This window comes from Bos indicus x Bos taurus, chromosome 21 (assembly GCF_003369695.1).
Source record: "Bos indicus x Bos taurus breed Angus x Brahman F1 hybrid chromosome 21, Bos_hybrid_MaternalHap_v2.0, whole genome shotgun sequence".
Taxonomy (NCBI): domain Eukaryota; kingdom Metazoa; phylum Chordata; class Mammalia; order Artiodactyla; family Bovidae; genus Bos; species Bos indicus x Bos taurus.
In genome coordinates, this window is record NC_040096.1 from 14671067 (window position 1) to 14690961 (window position 19895).

At 47.7% G+C, this 19895-nt stretch overlaps 1 protein-coding gene across 2 annotated transcripts in view; it reads right to left on the reverse strand.

The window, feature by feature from the left end:
* Positions 1-1572, reverse strand: part of ST8SIA2 (ST8 alpha-N-acetyl-neuraminide alpha-2,8-sialyltransferase 2) — a 72364-nt gene extending 70792 nt beyond the window's left edge. The window contains exon 1 of one of the 2 annotated variants that reach the window (XM_027521267.1): positions 1254-1572. In XM_027521267.1, coding sequence (XP_027377068.1) covers positions 1254-1351 — 98 coding nt within the window. In that variant the 5' untranslated portion in view covers positions 1352-1572. The remainder of the gene's footprint in view (positions 1-1253) is intronic. The other variant, XM_027521268.1, reaches the window with a different exon arrangement.
* Between the last annotated feature and the right edge of the window lie 18323 nt (positions 1573-19895).

Sequence of the window (19895 nt, forward strand, 5' to 3'; positions counted from 1 at the left end):
TTTCCCTTCGGAGGAACCTGTCGGCTCGGCCGGCCCTCAACTAGCGCCGAGAGTGAATGAAATACCCAGCGGGACAATGGAGGGGCGCGCGCGGCGCGGGACCAGCGGGAGGGAGCCTGCCCGAAGCTAGCCCCACGGAAGAAGGGACTTTCTGCCCACTCTGTGACCTCACGTTCTCTCTGCCCTGGGCCAGGAAGCTCTCCAAAGGGCCTCTCAGAACCCTGGATAGCCCCCTCCCCACACTTGCCCACCGCGGGGTGGAGGTTCTTTGTGGAAAAGGGCTGGCCAGCGTGCGGGCGGCCGCGGGGCGGGGCGCGAGCCTCAGCCTCCCCGACCCACAGCGGGTGCGTCCCGCGCCGCGAGTGCGCACTCCTCGAAGTCCTGTGCCAGGACTGGGGCTCGCGGTCCCGCCCTCAGAGAGATCGGGAGAAAAGCGAGGGCAGGACCGTGTGCCTGGGAACCCCTCGCCCCCGCCCCGCCCCAATCCCCAGCCAGGACAAGCGGGGGGCGGTACAGACTTTGCCCAAAGGTCTCGTGTCCGCGACCAGAGCGCACAGGAACCCGGGGGCGCAGGGGGCGCGGCGGAATTAGCTGAACGTCCAAAACCAGGTGAGGGTGGGGAAGGGATGACAGCTAACCCCTGCGCGCTCCTACCAGCCCGCGCCCCAGTGCTGGGCTCCCGGGCAGGCGGGAGGCGCGTGTGCGTATCTGGGTGTCCTGGGGACCCTCGCCTTCCTGGGAGCCCGTGGAGAGCCCCCGCCCTTCGCCCTGGCCCCGGGGATCCCCTCCCCCAGCACAGAGATCCCCGCGCGCCCCCTGCCCACTTTGCTAAGGCGAGAAAGCGGCCGAGCCGGAGACAAAGAAACTCCAACCTCCTCCACTCTCGGCCTCTCCGCCCGCCCCAGACACTCCCCGGCGCCCTCCCTCGACCCCGGCGACAACGCGCGCGGACAGGCCGAGGAAGGGAGGCAGGGTGGGCGAGTCTGCTCCCCTACGCGGGCCAGCTGGAGGCTGCCAGTCCTCCCGGCCCGGTCACTTCCCGCGGGAGCCGCGCCCCCGCCTTCCGCTGCGCAGACAGTCCCGGGCCCCCGGCACCGCCACCCCGGGTCCAAATCATTCCCCACCTCTCCCGCCGAGCGACAGGGGGGCGCGGCGCGCAAACAAAGCGGGTGCAAGGGTGGATACAGAGTGCAGGGGTGTGGAAGAGATCCCGCCCGGGCTCGGCACGGGCCCCGGCGCAGCTATTTATTTACCCGATTTCTTCTTCGATCTCCGAGATGTCTGCGAAGATGAGGAAGACCACGAGCAGCGTGAGTGCAGCCAGCATCCAGCTCCGGAACTGCAGCTGCATGGTGGGTTCGCGCCCACCGGGACCCGCGCGGGCCGGCGAGAAGAGCTGGAGCTGGGGGGCGCAGCGGCAGGCGCCAGAGCCTCGGCGCGCAGCCGGGCAGACACGCTGCGCTCCGGGCGAGTCCGGGCCAGCGGCGGCGGCGGCGGCAGCAGCAGACAAGGGTTGCTCAGGCGCGGCGAGCCCGCTCGCTCGCTCTCAGCTCGCGTCCGCCCCTCCTCTCCACTCCCCTCCCCTCCCTTCCCCCGCCCCGCACGGGGCTCCGCGCGCAGTTTGACAGCTTCGCTCCGCGCCCCTGCTCTCCTCCTCCCACTCTAGACAACTCCAGTGTCCAGCCTTCGGCCTTTGCTTCTCCCGCCTGCCTTCTTTTCGTTCCCGAGGGCGCAGGAATGTGGCCGGAGCCAGCCACTCCCCGCTTAGGGAGGCTGGGCTCGGAGCACCGCGTGCGTCCGGGTACCAAGCGGAGCCCGAGGGAAGAGCGCGCGCCGCTCGGCGTGCCCCGCCGCCTGGCAAACGCCCCCCCGCCTCTCTCAATCTTTGTCCAGCGCCCTCGGTTTCTCGCAAAGTTTTCCCAACACAAAGACCAACACCTGGAAACAGCCCCCGGCGCGCGGCGAGGAGCTGGTTTCAGCCAGGCAGATGTTTCAGCAGTTGACGAATTAGGAGGGGTGGTGGGGGAAGGGGAGGGGAGAAGACATCCGAGACAGGCCAACTTCGGCGGGGACGCTGATTGCAATTTGTGGGTGAGGTGCTCGCCCCGCCCCCCACCCCACCGAGAGAAATCAGCCCCGCCAGGCGGTCCTCTTGGTCTCCGCCGACAGACCCACGGAGACTGGGTCCAGAGAGGGCTCGCTGAGTTGCTTGAGCTATTGGAGCCTTGGCTAGATCCCCGACTCCTACCGGAGTGGCTCCTCTGTCCACAGTGGCAGACACAGCGCTCACCCTGCCTGGGCCCCACGGGTGCTAGTTCTGAGCTGGGCTTCATCTTCCCAGCTCTTGCCCTCTTCTGGCAAAATCAATACCCCCCGGGGGGGATCCTACCTTGGTCTAAAGGTCTGCTAGAAAATTTGCCTCCACAAGGGGTAATATCCCCCTCTCCCGCTGAATAGTTACACTTCCCCAGCCTTAGACCGCTTAACTCAAATTACATTTTGCATCACCCATTAGCCTGGGGTGGGAAGGGCCCCATTAAGTTTTACAGGAATTAGATAATTACCCAACTTTGCTTCTTCTTGTGCTAATGGTAACAATCCTGAAATCAGAAAACTTCCCAGAAATGATCAGCTGGCTAGGAAAGGGAGGCTACATGCCAGGGCCTCCCTGGAAAGCACTGGAGAATGAATGGGAGAGGCAGCTCGGCTCGCCCACACCGAGCCAGGTCCCGGAGGGGCTTGGAGCAGAGGTGACTGTGGCGAGCCCCTTAGGAAGAGCCCTGGGGTGGTACGAATTGACCTTTTTGATTTCTCCTCCAAAGCACTGGCTGTGCTGAGTCCTTCTGCCTCCTTGAGTGTAGGAGTTGTATTTGATATCATTTAACCTTGTTTTTTCTGAGATAAATGGTTCGGATATTGGAAGAGGAGCGGACAGAATGGGAGGCAACTGTTATGCTGCTCCATGTTTCAGTCACTCCCCCATTCACTCCATCATTTGGCAATATTTACTGAACGCCTACTCTGTGCCAGGCTCTGTGCTAGGGGCTAGAGATGGCCTACAAAGAGGCACATGTTTTCTGCCCCCTAGTGGTTCACGGTTCAGGAGGAAGACACATTTGTAGTAATGGAGACTACAGAAAGAGGCAGGATCCATCCCTGGGTCGGAAAGATCCACTGGAGAAGGGCATGGCAACCCGCTCCAGTATTCTTACTGGAGAATTCTATGGACAGAAGAGTCTGGCAGGCTACAGTCTATGGGGTCGCAAGGAGTCAGACATGACTGAAGCAACTTAGCACGCATACACAGGGGATGTGAGCTACAATGCAGCTATGGTCTCTTGAATGGCTTACAATTGATCAATGGGATCAGCCCTCTCCTCCCAAAGCAAGAAGAAACTGGCTGGCCTTAACCCTCTGCTTCTCTACAAATTACATTCTTACTGTGCTGAACATCATGGAGAGGTTGCCACCATCCTTAATTCATCCCAGGTCAGGTAAACATCACTGTTACAAGCACTGCTACAACAGTCTATTTCCATTATTTATTAGGTGACCTGTGTTATCATTCCAGCGTCAGATGCTTCCTTTCTTGGACTCACTTGAGGAGTCATTATAAGTGGCCAGGAGGAGTAGAAACTTGGTGAACAGTTCCATCCGTTATAGCAGGGGTTCCCAGCTTCAGGGATCTAATGCCTGATGATCTGAGGTGGAACTGATGTAAAAATAATAGAAATAAAATGCACAATAAATGTTATACACTTGAATCATCCTGAAACCATCACCCCCCACCCCCGTTGCCCTGTCCATGGATAAACTGTCTTCCACAAAACTGGTTCTTGGTGCCAGAAAGGTTGGACACTGCTCTCTTATAGAGAAATCTTGTAACCAGTCCCACAGAGCAACATTCTTCAAGTATATCTGCTGGGAAGTAGCACTAGCTTTGTAACGGGGAGGCTGTCCTTGCACTGAGAGCCATTGAGATGGGATTTTACTCTGAGACTTGTAGGGAACCCTTGTGATAGTTGATCGTGGGATGCTGTCCCTAAGCACTTAGGTTTGAATCCTCATGAGCCAGCTGCTTTTACAGTGATCTGTGTACATTCCCTGCCCCTTGCAGCTCTCTCTGAAAACTGAGTTTGTTCCTGGGATCTGGAGGAGGAAGAATGATTGGATAGGAAGAGTCAAGTCTGCTAATGCTGGGTAGTGTGTGTGGGCACACGCTTGGCGCTAGCCTCCTTTCTTTCTGAAACTTCTGTTTACACACGTTACTTTTTCCTGCCTTGGTTTGTTGGAGAAACTAGAAGTTCCCAAAGTAATCATTTCTTTAAGCTAAGTCATTGACTGTTTGGGTTAAAATATAGGAGTTTATGGGAGTGGCAGCAAGTCAAAAGTCATTACCAACCAGTAACATTTTAACTCAAATTAATAGTGTCTTTTGAGCTTCCCAGGAGGCCCAGAGGTAAAGAATCCGCCTGCCAATGCCGGAAATGCAGGAGACAAGGGTTTGATCCCTGGGTGGGGAAGATCCCCTGCAGTAGGAAATGGCACCCCACTCCAGGATTCTTGTCTGGAAAATTCCATGGACAGAGGAGCCTGGTGGCCTACAGTCCATGGGGTCGCAAAGGGATTGAATGACTGAGCACTCATGCATATCAAATCTATTAGCTATTCAGGCACCTCATCAGGTCCCCAGAAATATTTAATATGAGGAAAAGAGGAGCAGGAAGCAGAGCCCCAGAGGGGCCAGACAGAGTTATACCCAGTCATGGGACAGCCCCTTCTCATCCCGACACTAGCTAAGGGCTTGGCTCCCCTTTCAGGGACCAGGAGTGGGACCTGGCACCCAGAGCTGAAATTCAGGGAAACTCAAAACTGCAAGTATCATTTACACATTTAACTACCCCCCGCCCCCAAGGTATGTATGTAAACTTTCACAGAACTGCTTCTCAGGTTCTCAGAAGAATCGTCTTGGCAGTCCTTTCACACGGGTCCCCACCTTCTACATTTGAAGAATCTGAGGCTCAAAGGAGCGAAACTGCCCACAGTGGTTCACCCATCAGAGAGGAACTTTTAATTCAGTCCGTCTCCCCTGAGCCTCAGCAACTTCTGGGATCGGATTGCCAAGGGCCCCTCCAGCACCCCGGGCATTACTAAATGGATTTTGTAAGCCTGCATTGCCTTTGATTCTTGCCGTATCCCCTTAGTTCTGGGATGTCAAGATAAAAGGAACCAATTTATCTTCACTCCCTGCACACTCTTCATCAGTAGAAACACCATGATCATAAATCTCAATTTTTGTCTTTCCGCATGGAAGAGTGTAGGCCTTTCAGTCAATCCAAACTTGTTTTTTTAAAACTCAGTAATATATGATAATTTTCCCATTCAAAACTCTGACCTGGTACCTAACAGCTTTGAACTCTCTGAAAGCAGTTTAGAGTATTAAGAATCTGCCAAGTGGTAATGATCTGACTTCTTCGTCATCTCTGAAGCAGAAGCTGTGAACAGCTATACCTGAGGCAGAGTGAGGTAGGGGTGTGTGTGTGTGTGTGTGTGTGTGAAGAGTTGGAATATTATAGCAAGAACAGACAACAGACTAGACAGAGGAGCCTGGTGGGCTACAGTCCGTGGGCTCACAAAGTGTTGGCCACAACTGAGTGCACACACACACAACAACAACAGGACAAGGTAAAGGGGCACATTTGCATTTCATTTGCAGCTTTTGTAAATGGCAACATTGTACCTTAGTCAAAGTAAGGAAGGAAATGTATCCAGGCAATTGCTTTAACTTTTTCTGGGATTATCAGCAGGAGATCTTGCAAAGGCCTTGGGAACTGCTCCCCAGGGAACTGGAGATTTTAGCGGAGAGTGGGGAAATGGTTCATTTTTGTTAGGAATGTTCTAACCCTTCAAATGGTATTACGGCGGTTTTGTCTTATATGAAAGACTAGAGAACTCATGTATCAAAAATGTTAGCAGCTTTTAGTATTGGAAGAAAATGAAATGGAACATTTAAGCTTTGGGTGACTGACTTTCAGTGTAGAAATCTGTAACCATTCAACTACTGACAAAATGTTGAAATTATAAACATTTAGGGGCTAGGAATCATAAAAGTTACTTATCATAAAGCATCTCTTGCTTAAATTCTTGACAATGTGTTCCTGTGAAATAAGCAAATAATTTCCTAACTAGATAAAACTAAAAACCGAATCTGAAAAGATACATGCACTCCAGTGTTCCTTACAGTACAATTTACAACAGCCAAGACATGGCAACAACCTAAATGTCCACTGACAGAGGAACGGGTGAAGAAGATATGGTATGTGTGTGCCAAGTCACTTCAGTCGTGCAACCCTATGGACTGTAGCCCACCAGGCTACTCTGTCCATGAGATTCTCCAGGTGAAAACGGGTTGGGTTACTGTGCCCACCTCCAGGGGATCTTCCTGACTCAGGGATCCAACCCATATCTCTTCCATCTCCTGCATTGGCATGTGGATTCTTTACACTAGCACCAGCTAGGAAACCCAAAGAAGATATGGTACATATATACAATGGAATATTACCCAACCATAAGAAAGAATGAAATAATGCCTTTTGCAGCAACATGGATGGAGCTAGAGACTGTCATACTTAAAGTGAAGTAAGTCAGAGAAAGATAAATATATGATATTTCTCATGCGTGGGGTCTAATTCTGAAAAACGATACAAATGAACCTATTTACAAAACAGAAATAGACTTGCTGATATTGAAAAAAAAAAACATGTTTACCAAAGGAAAACACGTGGGAAGAGGACAAATCAGGAGCTTGGGATGAATATACACACTATATATATATAATATATACTACTATATATAATGTATAAGGATCTGCTGTATAGCACAGAGGACTCGACTCAATACTCGGTGATAACCTATATGAGAAAAGAATCTAGAAATGAATGAATACGTGTATAGCTGAGTCACTTTGTGGCACATCTGAAACCAAGACAACATTGTAAGTCAACTGTGGCCTGAGTCCGCCACCGCAGCCCTCAATCTTGTGTCACTTCTCTTAGCCACTACCCTTTTAAAGAAAAACAACAGGGAAAAAAAAGGACTAAAAGTTTTAAAAACTGGCCACATCTGTCTGTATCTGTCTAAAACTGCCTTCTGTGTCTGTCCAGTTTGTTCTGAATATGGTCACGTGGCCACACCTAGCTGCAAGGGAAGCATGAAACAAATCTTTATTCTGGTTTTTACTAGTGCTCTAGTAAAATTACCAAAAAAAAAAAAAAAAAAATGGTGGTTTTGAACCAAAACATGAAGTCAGGTACCAGATGGAGAAGATAAACCAGAAAGGATGCCTTCACTTAGCTGTATATTTGAAACTAACACAACTTTGTAAATCAACTATACTTCAATAAAAATGGGTTTAACCAAAAAAAAAAAAAAACCCAAAAACATACAATTAAGAATAAAGGCATCCATGATAACAGTCCTTTGTCAGATACACATGCTAAAAATATTTTCTCAGGGTCAAAACAAAAGAATACCCCTTCTCTGTTCTGACCAGCGCTTCAGCGAAATTATCACTGAGGTCACAGAATCAGCTTTCTCTGAGTCAGCTCACCCAACTGTGCTCAGAGTCCGGCGTGACCCTCTCACCCCTGACACCCCGGAGTCATCCAAGGAAACTGGCCTGGGTCAGTCACCCCTGGCCCTCAGTCTTGTGTCACTTCTGTTGGCCTCAATTTGGATCGTGGGCCTCTATTTTTTAAGAGCTGGAAGAGTGGGTAGAGGCAGTGCCTGGCCATTTATTTACTTAACAAGTGTTGCTGCATCACTTACCAAGTGTCTGGAGCTCTGCCAGAGGACTGGGATGCAGTGGGGATCTGTAGGCACAGTTTCGGATCTTGTGCAGCTTGGAGTGCTGGGTGGGAGGCCACTTACAGATGGAAAACCCTGGGACCCAGAGTCCAGGAGACTTGACCACAGCCCCACTGATAATTTCAGAACTGGAACAGAATCCAGCTCCCGTCTCCTAGTTGAGTTCAGCGCTAGCTCTCCTGCACGTAACCAATTTTAAGTAGTTTTTCATGACATTTCAATGAGACTGTAAATTCTTGTGGGCAGCAGATTTTTGTTTCTCGTCTGGTCCCATGTTATCCATCGTGGTAGAAACCAACTCAATACCTGTCTCAGCCATGGCCAATCTCAAGCCACAACCATCACCTCACCGAAGGCAAGGTTGAGAAGAGTTGATATAGTATTTCTATCAGAGACCACACATGAAATAGTCTCAAGAACATAGGAAAAAGGTGGAGAATAAAATTAGGAAGTGGTGCCTTGTGAGTATGTTGTCTTTGTTTTTAATATAGTTAATTTAATGCAAGTTTATGTACTTTTGGAGCTTCCCTGGTGGCTCAGGTCGTAAGGAATCTGCCTGCAATGTGGGAGACCCAGGTTTAATCCCTGGGTCAGGAAGATCCCCTGGAAAAGACAATGGCAACCCACTCCAGTATTCTTGCCTGGAGAATTCCATGGACCGAGGAGCCTGGTGGCCTACAGTCCATGGGGTCGCAAAGACTTGGACACAACTCAGTGACTTTCACCTTATATACTTCAGCGTTTAATGATGGCCTTGTTTAACAGCCATTTCCAGCTCAATATGGTGACCAGTGGCAGCAGGAAGCTGCACAGTCACACCCACCTGGTGAGCAGGCTGGTGAAACACCGGTTCTGACGTGCAGATGAGAGTCTCCAAAGCCATGGCAGCATTCATTGTAATATCCACCTGCTGAGATCTCCTCACAAAACACTGGTTAAAGGGGAGTGGCCCATGGCCCCAAGTGGGTTTCTTGTACAGCATCCTATTAGGAGTCCTATTCTGCTGCTGCTACTGCTGCTGCTAAGTTGCTTCAGTAGTGTCTGACTCTGTGTGACCCCATAGACGGAAGCCCACCAGATCACCCATCCCTGGGATTCTCCAGGCAAGAACACTGGAGTGGGTTGCCATTTCCTTCTCCAATGCATGAAAGTGAAAAGTGAAAGGGAAGTCGCTCAGTTGTGTCTGACTCTTAGCGATCCCATGGACTGCAGCCCACCAGGCTCCTCCGTCCATGGGATTTTCCAGGCAAGAGTACTGGAGTGGGGTGCCATTGCCTTCTCCAAGTCCTCTTCTACTTCTCCTCAAATGTATTCTTTGTGGTTGGACACCTTCTCTTCGCAGTCCCCCCCAGGACAGGTTTGGTGAAGCAGATTGGGAAAGTTTCAGAAGGATCAAGAGACCAGTGGTTCTGCAAGTATCTGAGTTTGGATGAAGTTTAGCTGCACACAACAGTAAACCCCAAATGCCAATGGCTTGTTTAAAACAAGCCCCCTGCACCCTGCCTCATGTGTAAGTCTCCAGGCAGATAGCCAGGGCTGGTTTGTCCACAAGGTCTCCAAGGTCCTTAGGGACTCAGGTCCTCCCAACTTTCCTCTCTCCCACCCTACATTGAGGCCCTTTACTCATGATCCATCACACCCAGGTTGCAGGCAACAAAGTGAAGGAAGAGATAAACACAAAAAGAAAGTTCTTCAAATGTATGGATACCAAGATGGGGAAAGGGGTGCTGGGAGGAACTGGGAGACCGGGATTGACATATGTCCATTATTGACATTAAGTATGAAATGGATAATTACTGAGAACTTGCTGTACAGCACCAGGAACTCTCCTCAGTGCTCTGTGGTGACCTAAACGGGGAAGAAACCAAAAAAGAGGGGATATATTATACGAGTGGCTGATTCACTTTGCTGTACAGCAGAAACTAACACAACATTGTAAAGTGACTATGCTCCAACAAATATTGATTTAAAAAGATGAAAATGTGGGTCTCAACAGGTGAAGATTTGCAGCAAGACTCCTGGCAGGGCTTTTGGAAGAGAGTACACCATGTCAGTACTGATTTCTAGGATACTGTGGTCTGCTTTTCTCTGGGGGTATTTTCTGGGGTTACTGAAATAAAGAGAGTAAATGGTGGGGGGAAAATAAATAAAACTACCCTTTTAAAGAAGAACAACAGGAAAAAAAAAGGACTAAAAATTTAAAAAACTGGCCATGTTTGTCTGTGTCTGTCTAAAACTGGCTTCTCCATCTGTCCACTTTGTTCTGAATACGGTCATGTGGCCACACCTAGCTGCAAGGGAAGCGTGGAGCAAATCTTTATCCTGGCCTTCTGTGTGCTCAGCTAAGTCTGTTATGAGCGAAGGGAAGGACAGATGTGAGGGACAACCGGCAGGCTCTGCCACAATGGGGATGCAAAAGATCTTGGCAGGTTTTTTTCCCCCCACCTCCGGATTTGCACACAAGCCCTCATCCAGCCCGCCCTCAATGATTGTGTGAAACAGGACTTGCCAGAAGCTGCTGACCATGTGTGTGGGGGCAGCAGAGTGTTTCTGTAGCTGTTTCATATTGTTGCACTTTCTATCTCTTAGCAGCTAATTTTCCTACCTTTATTTCATTGTTATCACCCTAGAAGGCAACGCAAATTGTTTGTCTTAAGCAGATATTTTGATTTTAATACTTTGACATCTGAGTCCTTCCTGACCCTGGAGAGACTGCCCTGCCCAAGGTAGTCAGTCCCTAGAGATGGCAAAGGATTTGCCTTTCACGAGCAAGTGGAACAATCCAGGGTCCACACCCCAGCCACCTCTTAATGGTGCGCTCATGGTCTGGGCCACTAACCCCTTGTCCTAAGCATCTTAAGGCCAGTACCAGACACCAGGGTCAGCCCCTATGCCCCAGCGCCCATTGGAATGATGCAAACCCGAGAATTCTAAGTCTGCTTATCCTGCCTCACCTGTTCCTTTCCACAGAAACCACAACGGCTCTTGCCCACATTTTCCTCCTACGCCTTCTGCCTCCCGACTGACCCCGTTGCTTCCCTCGGTGGCCCTGCACAGCATGTTGTGCCCCCTCTTCTTGGAACTGTGAGTAACAAACCATGTTCTCAGTGGTCCTCTTGATCCGTTTGGCTCACCATAGCTGAACAATAAATAATAACACCTACATTTAAAAACATGGTTTAAGTGGTTTAGAGCAGTGCTCCTCAAAGTATTCTTGGTGCAAGACCAGGGTTTTCATTCATTTCAAATTTCTCACTGATTGCAGACCAGTGCACGACCACCTGGGTAACTAGAACGCAGTTCACACCATGACTCACTGTGTGTGTCGGGGGTCCCCAAATCTCTTCATCCAGAGGAGCCCCTGATGTTGCAAATGTGAAATTGCTACAGACGTTACTTAGTGCTTGTCTTTACTTTTCTGTACTTGTCTCGGCAGGGATCCGTAACAGACAGTCAACACACTGGCTCTGGTCCATGGACCACGCTTTGAGTAGTTCTGGTTTAGAGTTGATTTCGAGGTGAATTGCTGTTCAGAACTCACCTTTTTGTGTGATCTCAATTCAAGTTTCAGTCTCCAAAATATGAAATGAAGAAAATATCAATACTTAACTCACGAATTTCAGTGAGAACAAATTAAGATAATATATCTAAAGTACATGGAATCCTAGCCTAAAGTGCTCATCCCATATGGACTTTGATTTATCACTTAGGATAATACAAAAAAAGAAAGACTATATATAACGTGAGGAGGGGTTATCGCTGGATGGTGAAACTTAGGTTGATCTGTATTTTTCTACATACTTTTTTCTGTTTTATAAATTTTCTACAATGATCGTAAATGACTCTATAATCAAGAAAAATGTCATTAAAATTTGTTGTGCCTATTTTCTCTGCACTGAATTTTTTTTTCTGCCAGAGTTTAATATTCTTTCTCAATAACCCAATATAAACACACATATTAAGTAAAGAAATTGGTTTTGCAAACAATTTCCAATCTTTCTTTGATGTTTTGTAAGCATCTACCTAATATTCACGTTGCAATTTCCAGTGAAGGAAAGCACAGCCTACAAAAACTTGCCCCACTAATCCCGGGAGCCCTGGGACGCTTCTCACTCCTGTCTTCTCACCTGATGTCACTGATCATCCCTTAACCTGGACTTCTCTGTTGATTGTTTTGCGTCACGGCCCAGCCCCAGCTTCTGGGGCACAGGGGCGATTCAGAGAGCCACTTGCAGGGAGAAGAGGGGGTGCCACAAATCTTGTAACTCCCAGGGGCCGAGGGGCCACTTCCTGTTGGCCTTGTGTCTGCGTGTGTGCTGAGTCACTTCAGTTATGTCTGACTCTTCTCCACCCTATGGACTGTAGCCAGCCAAGCTCTTCCGTCCATGGGATTCCCCAGGCAGGAATAATGGAGTGGGTTGCCAGGCCCTCCTCCGGGGGATCTTCCCGACCCAGGGAACACACCTGCATCTCTTAGGTCTCCCGCACTGGCAGGCGGGTTCCTTACCACTCATGCCGCCTGGGAAGCCCCCTCCCCCCAGCCATTGCTCAAATTCTGCTGACGATGGTCCGATGCTGGCAACAGCACTGCCGATCTGTTAAAATGAGGGGTGGAGGGTGAAAGAAACGTGAAGATTATAAAGGCATCCTTTCTTTTCACATCTTCACGAATAAAGTTCTTGGCCAGGTCTTCAAGGTATCCTTTGGTGTACTGCTCTCTCTGAGAAGAATCCTCACCTGAAATGCACCTATGTGATGACTACACATTTTGAAATATCTTCCATTTTTTTTGCTAGGAGGAAATTTATTGATATGAGAAAGAAAGCAGTAATTTAAGTTTCCCCAGACAACATTTTTTTTTAAAGAAATTTATTAAATCCAAATTGTCTCAAACTCTTCACACTCCAAAAGGGCATTATTACTACTCAACATTTATATGGTGAATGATTGTTTGAGATTATCTCTACCACTAAGTAGAGTTGCATGTTTTTATGTTACATACATTCTTCATGGCACTTTGGAATCCCACATATATTGAAGCCTAGACTAAAAGTTTACCAACAGGGAGATAATTTTGACAATTCAGAATGATTATGGAGAGTGGTAGCAGGTTCCTGCCTTTATAGCAACATATCTTTGGTGATAGTTGGTGGCTTAGATGGTAAAGAATCTCCTTGCAATGCAGGAGACCCAGGTGTGAACCCTGGGTCGGGAAGATGCCCTGGAGTAGGCAATGAGAACCCACTCCAGTATTCTTGCCTGGAGAATTCCGTGGACAGAGGAGCCTGGTGGGCTATAGTCCATGGGGTTGTAAAGAGTCAGACACGACTGAGTGACTAACACACACACACACACACACACACACACACACACACACAAGTCTAGCAACAGAATCCCAGTTGTAATCTTAAGCCAATGGGGGAAAATAGTCCATTCTTGGGTTTCTGGAAATTCCCCGAGGTGACTGATGAGAACTGGATCACTCTTCTGACTGAAAGCCATTTCCTAAGCTTCCTGAGTGGCCCTGGGAGCAGCCCCCAGCCCCCTGACATCACTGAGAGTAGCCTGGGCTCATAGCAGCTGCCTCAGCCGAGCACTTCAGTTACCCACACACTGAGTTGGAGAAATGCTGTGTGGTCTACCCAGTATAGCAGTGCATGGGTCTGGGAGAGATTAAGAAGGACAAATTCCTCATTCAGTTTTCTTCCAAAAGGAAAAACTGGGATCTCAGATCCAGAAGGGCCTGTTGTGGGTTATTTTATCTCTGGTAGGGTCCATGAGGTCCTTGGCCACACTCACTGATTCAGCTGTTTGTGGGGCTCCTGCTTCCTGAGCCTAGGAGGAAGGGAAGGAGAGAGAAAGGAGAGGAAAGGGAGGGAGGGGAGGAAGGAGAGGGAGGGGAGGAAGGGGAGGAGGAAAGTGAGGGAGGGGAGGAAGGGAAGGGGAGAGAAAGGAGAGGGAGGGGAGGAAGGAGAGGGAGGGGAGGAAAGAGAGGGAGGGGAGGAAGGGGAGGGGAGAGAAAGGAGAGGGAGGGGAGGAAGGAGAGGGAGGGGAGGAAAGAGAGGGAGGGGAGGAAGGGGAGGGAGGGGAGGGGAGAGAAAGGAGAGGAAGGGGAGAGAGGGGAGGGAGGGGAGGGAGTCCTGAGGCAGCTGGAGAACTCAGGAAGACTTTCTATACATGTCCTTCCTTTTCACTTTTCCTCTGTGTGCATAATCCCCATTTGGGGCATTTGGGATGAGTTTTATAACTCTTGTTTTGTGTTTTTAGATGATTTTTATTGGAGTATAGTTGATTTACGATGCTGTATTAATTTCTGCTACATAGCAAAGTGACTCAGCTATACGTATGCATATGCATATATCCACTCTTTTTTCAGATTCATCTCCCATAGAGGCCATTACAGAGTACCGAGTAGAGTCCTCTATGTGATTCAGTAGGTCCTTCTTAGGTATCTATTTTATATACAATAGTGTATATCTGTTAAAGCCAATCTTCCAATTTATCCCTTCCTCCCTTCAGTTCAGTTCAGTTCAGTCACTCAGTCGTGTCCGACTCTTTGCGACCCCATGAATCGCAGCAAGCCAGGCCTCCCTGTCCATCACCAACTCCCAGAGTTCACCCAGACTCATGTCCATCAAGTCAGTGATGCCATCCAGCCATCTCATCCTCTGTCGTCCCCTTCTCCTCCTGCCCCCAATCCCTCCCAGCATCAGAGTCTTTTCCAATGAGTCAACTCTTTGCATGAGGTGGCCAAAGTACTGGAGTTTCAGCTTTAGCATCATTCCTTCCAAAGAACACCCAGGGCTGATCTCCTTTAGAATGGACTGGTTGGATCTCCTTGCAGTCCAAGGGACTCTCAAGAGTCTTCTCCAACACCACAGTTCAAAAGCATCAGTTCTTCGGTGCTCAGCTTTCTTCACAGTCCAACTCTCACATCCATACATGACCACTGAAAAAACCAGAGCCTTGACTAGACAGACCTTTGTTGGCAAAGTAATGTCTCTGCTTTTGAATATGCTGTCTAGGTTGGTCATAACTTTCCTTCCAAGGAGTAAGCGTCTTTTAATTTCATGGCTGCAATCACCATCTGCAGTGATTTTGGAGCCCCCAAAAATAAAGTCTGACACTGTTTCCACTGTTTCCCCATCTATTTCCCATGAAGTAATGGGACTGGATGCCATTATCTTCGTTTTCTGAATGTTGAGCTTTAAGCCAACTTTTTCACTCTCCTCTTTCACTTTCATCAAGAGGCTTTTTAGTTCCTTTTCACTTTCTGCCATAAGGGTGGTGTCATCTGCATATCTGAGGTTATTGATATTTCTCCTGGCAATCTTGATTCCAGCTTGTGCTTCTTCCAGCCCAGCGTTTCTCATGATGTATTCTGCATATAAGTTAAATAAGCAGGGTGACAATATACAGCCTTGATGTACTCCTTTCCCTATTTGGAACCAGTCTGTTGTTTCATGTCCAGTTCTAACTGTTGCTTCCTGACCAGCATATAGGTTTCTCAAGAGACAGGTCAGGTGGTCTGGTATTCCCATCTCTTAAAGAATTTTCCACAGTTTATTGTGATCCACACAACCAAAGGCTTTGGCATAGTCAATAAAGCAGAAATAGATGTTTTTCTGGAACTCTCTTGCTTTTTAAATGATCCAGTGGATGTTGGCAATTTGATCTCTGGTTTCTCTACCTTTTCTCAAACCAGCTTGAACATTTGGAAGTTCACAGTTCACGTACTGCCGAAGCCTGGCTTGGAGAATTTTGAGCATTACTTTAGTAGCGTGTGAGACGAGTGCAATTTGTGCGATATTTTGAGCAGTCTTTGACATTGCCTTTCTTTGGGATTGGAATGAAAACTGACCTTTCCCAGTCCTGTGGCCACTGCTGAGTTTTCCAAATTTGCTGGCATATTGAGTGCAGCACTTTCACAGCATCGTCTTTTAGGATTTGAAATAGCTCAACTGGAATTCCATCACCTCCACTAGCTTTGTTCATAGTGATGCTTCCTAAGGCCCACTTGACTTCACATTCCAGGATGTCTGGCTCTAGGTGAATGATCACACCATTGTGATTATCTTGGTCGTGAAGATTTTTTTTGTACAGTTCTTCTGTGTATTCTTGCCACCTCTTCCTGATATCTTCTACTTCTGTTAGGTCCATACCATTTCTGTCCTTTATCGAGCCCATCTTTGCATGAAATGTTCCCTTGGTATCTTTAATTTTCTTGAAGAGATCTCTAGTTTTTCCCGTTCTGTTGTTTTCCCCTCTATTTCTTTGCATTGATCGCTGAGGAAGGCTTTCTTATCTCTCCTTGCTATTCTTTGGAACTCTGCATTCAGATGTTTTTATCTTTCCTTTTCTCCTTGCCTTTTCGCTTCTCTGCTTTTCACAGCTATTTGTAAGGCCTCCCCAGACAGCCATTTTGCTTTTTTGCATTTCTTTTCCATGGGGATGGTCTTGATCCCTGTCTCCTGTACAATGTCACGAACCTCATTCCATAGTTCATCAGGCACTCTATCTATCAGATCTAGTCCCTTAAATCTATTTCTCACTTCCACTGTATAATCATAAGGGATTTGATTTAGGTCCTACCTGAATGGTCTAGTGGTTTTCCCTACTTTCTTCAATTTAAGTCTGAATTTGGCAATAAGGAGTTCATGGTCTGAGCCACAGTCAGCTCCCAGTCTTGTTTTTGCTGACTGTATAGAACTTCTCCATCTTTGGCTGCAAAGAATATAATCAGTCTGATTTCAGTGTTGACCATCTGGTGATGTCCATGTGTAGAGTCTTCTCTTGTGTTGTTCGAAGAGGGTGTTTGCTATGACCAGTGCGTTCTCTTGGCAAAACTCTGTTAGCCTTTGCCCTGCTTCATTCTGTATTCCAAGGCCAATTTGCCTGTTACTCCAGGTGTTTCTTGACTTCCTACTTTTGCATTCCAGTCCCCTATAATGAAAAGGACATCTTTTTTGGGTGTTAGTTCTAAAAGGTCTTGTAGGTCTTCATAGAACTGTTCAACTTCAGCTTCTTCAGCATTACTGGTTGGGGCATAGACTTGGATTACTGTGATATTGAATACTTTGCCTTGGAAACAAACAGAGATCATTCTGTCATTTTTGAGACTGCATCCAAGTACTGCATTTCGGACTCTTTTGTTGACCATGACAGCTACTCCATTTTTTCTAAGGGATTCCTGCCTGCAGTAGTAGATATAATGGTCATCTGAGTTAAATTCACCCATTCCAGTCCATTTTAGTTCGCTGATTCCTAGAATGTCGACATTCACTCTTGCCATCTCCTGTTTGACCACTTCCAATTTGCCTTGATTCATGGACCTAACATTCCACGTTCCTATGCAATATTGCTCTTTACAGCATCGGACCTTGCTTCTATCACCAGTCACATCCACAAGTGGGTATTATTTTTGCTTTGGCTCCATCCCTTCATTCTTTCTGGAGTTATTTCTCTACTGATCTCCAGTAGCATATTGGGCACCTACTGACGTGGGGAGTTCCTCTTTCAGTATCCTATCATTTTGCCTTTTCATACTGTTGATGGGGTTCCTCCCTTACCCCCTTCCTCCCTTACCCCCTGGTAACCTAAATTTTATTTGCTACATCTGTGACTGTCTGTCTTATTTTGTAGTTTTTACGACATGAGTGGGTTCCTCTGGCCTTTTATAGTAGCCCTCTCACCGCCACATTCCCGGCAACGTCACCCTGCTTTTCTACCTGAATTGCTAACTTGTTGGGTCCTATGTCTTTTATAAGCCTTTCCCCCTGTAGTTCAGCTCCAGGTCCAGCCAAGGGAATTGCATCCCCCCTACTCCCCCTTACCTTCTGCTTGTCAGGCACTGGGAGGGGCAGCTAGCCTTCATGCAGAATGAGTGCCCCAGGCTTAGACCACAGCTGGCCTCCAGCAGAGGTGTGCTGACAGAGGCAGAAAACGAAAGCAAAGCTGCCTTCATTTCAAGCTCCATTAGGGGCTTGTGTTGGGCGAGGAAATCAATGGGATAGATGAGGCTGGTGGTAAAGATCTTCTTTTCCTCCAATCTAGAATGGCATTGACCACAAATAACTATGAAGCAGAAATCACTAAGCAGCACCTATATTTTAAAATAGAGAAATTTAAAAATCACACTGACAAACATTTTCAGTTATTTCCAAAGCACAGCTAAAGGGGGAAAAAAAAGATAAATGTTAAAAAGCTTACTGCCACTTGGTCCTTTTTTCTTTCACGTGGGGAAATATCAGCCAGGACCCAGGATGACAGTACTGAGCTAGTCATTGTGAGAGGGAGAGGCTTTGTATGAAGCAGGAATTTTCGTTCTGAGGTCGCTGCAGCTATTTGAAAGGATAAACTCTGAAGTGTCAATAATATTGATGATTCATCATAATTTGCTAGATAATAGAAAACCATTTACAGTTTTGCTTTCAGAAGGCTATAAAGAGAGGACTTCCATAGAGAGTGGTTAACCACTCCAAAGTCATCCTCATTCACTAACAAAGTACAGTATAAAAGGTGTTTTCAAAAGATGTGGATAGGAATATAGTTTTGATGTTTGTAAACTAGTCCCTACAGAATCAATTCTTACTCTGCATTCATACAACTCGTGAATTTATGGCCATTCCACAAAAGGAGGAATTTTTTTTCTATCAGTCATTTGATTTCTTTCATGCAGTGATCCTCAAAGCTTTGTTTCCATTCATTTGATGAGCTGCCCCTGCCGCTGGGCTGCTTTTGTGGTCCTGCTGTAATAGCAGAGGGGAACCACCAGGTGGCACTGTGCAAGATGGTTCAGTTCAGTTCAGTCGCTCAGTCGTGTCTGATTCTTTGTGACCGCATGAACCGCAGCATGCCAGGCCTCCCTGTCCATCACCAACTCCCAGAGTTTACTCAAACTCATGTCCATTGAGTCGGTGATGCCATCCAACCATCTCATCCTCTGTTGTCCCCTTCTCCTCCTGCCCTCAATCTTTCCCAGCATCAGGGTCTTTTCAAATGAGTAAGTTATTCACATCAGGTGGCCAAAGTATTGGAGTTTCAGCTTCAACATCAGTCCTTCCAATGAATGAATATTCAGGACTGATTTCCTCTAGGATGGATTGGTTGGATCTCCTTGCAGTCCAAAGGACTCTCAAGAGTCTTCTCCAACACCACAGCTCAAAAGCATCAATTCTTCAAGATTGAAGAGCGTGCAAGATTGCAGGGGGGTGATGCCCAAAATGAAGTGGCATCTCTGAGCTGAGGCAGTATCAGGGCCAGGGAGAGTCAAAAGGGAAATTGGGAGAATGGGAATATAGGAACATAGTGAGGAGGAGACAATCTCCTAAAGGAGCAAGAATCCTACATCTTGCTCATGGAGCTGTCTCAATAGCTAGTTTCAGTCACAGCGTTAACTGCAGGACTCCCCTGGTGGTCCAGTGGTTGAGAATCCACCTGCCAAAGCAGAGGACACAGGTTCAATCCCTGGTCAGGGAACTAGGATCCCACATGCCCCAGGCAACTAAGCGCCTGTGCCACAACTACTGAGCCCCAGCACCTAGAGCCCGTGCTCCACGGCAAGAGAAGCCGCCACAATGAGAAGCCTGTGCCTGGCAAGGAAGAGTAGCCCACCCACCCCTCCCTGTCCCCTCCCCCGTTCGCCACACTCAGAGAAAGCCTCCTTGTAGCAACAAAGACCCAGCAGCAAACAAACAAATGAAACAATGTAACTGCAATTGAGATGAAAAAGTAGATACAGTAGTATCTCTGGAAATCAGTATTCCAAGGCAAACAGACCAAGGGGAGACAGACATGGATCATCAAAAACTGGTTGGAAAATCCCAAGTTATTTCTTCAGAGGAGTCCTTTTCTTAATGCCCCCTCTAGGTCTGGTGAAGAAATTAAATTTGAGCAGTTCTTCAAAGAATCAAATAACACAAAAATCAGTAATAGAACGACACCTTACACCCTCAGTGAAAATCAATACTCAGTCAGCATCTGACCCTCTCCCTGACTCGGCACAACCACAGGAAGACATGCCCTTTCCA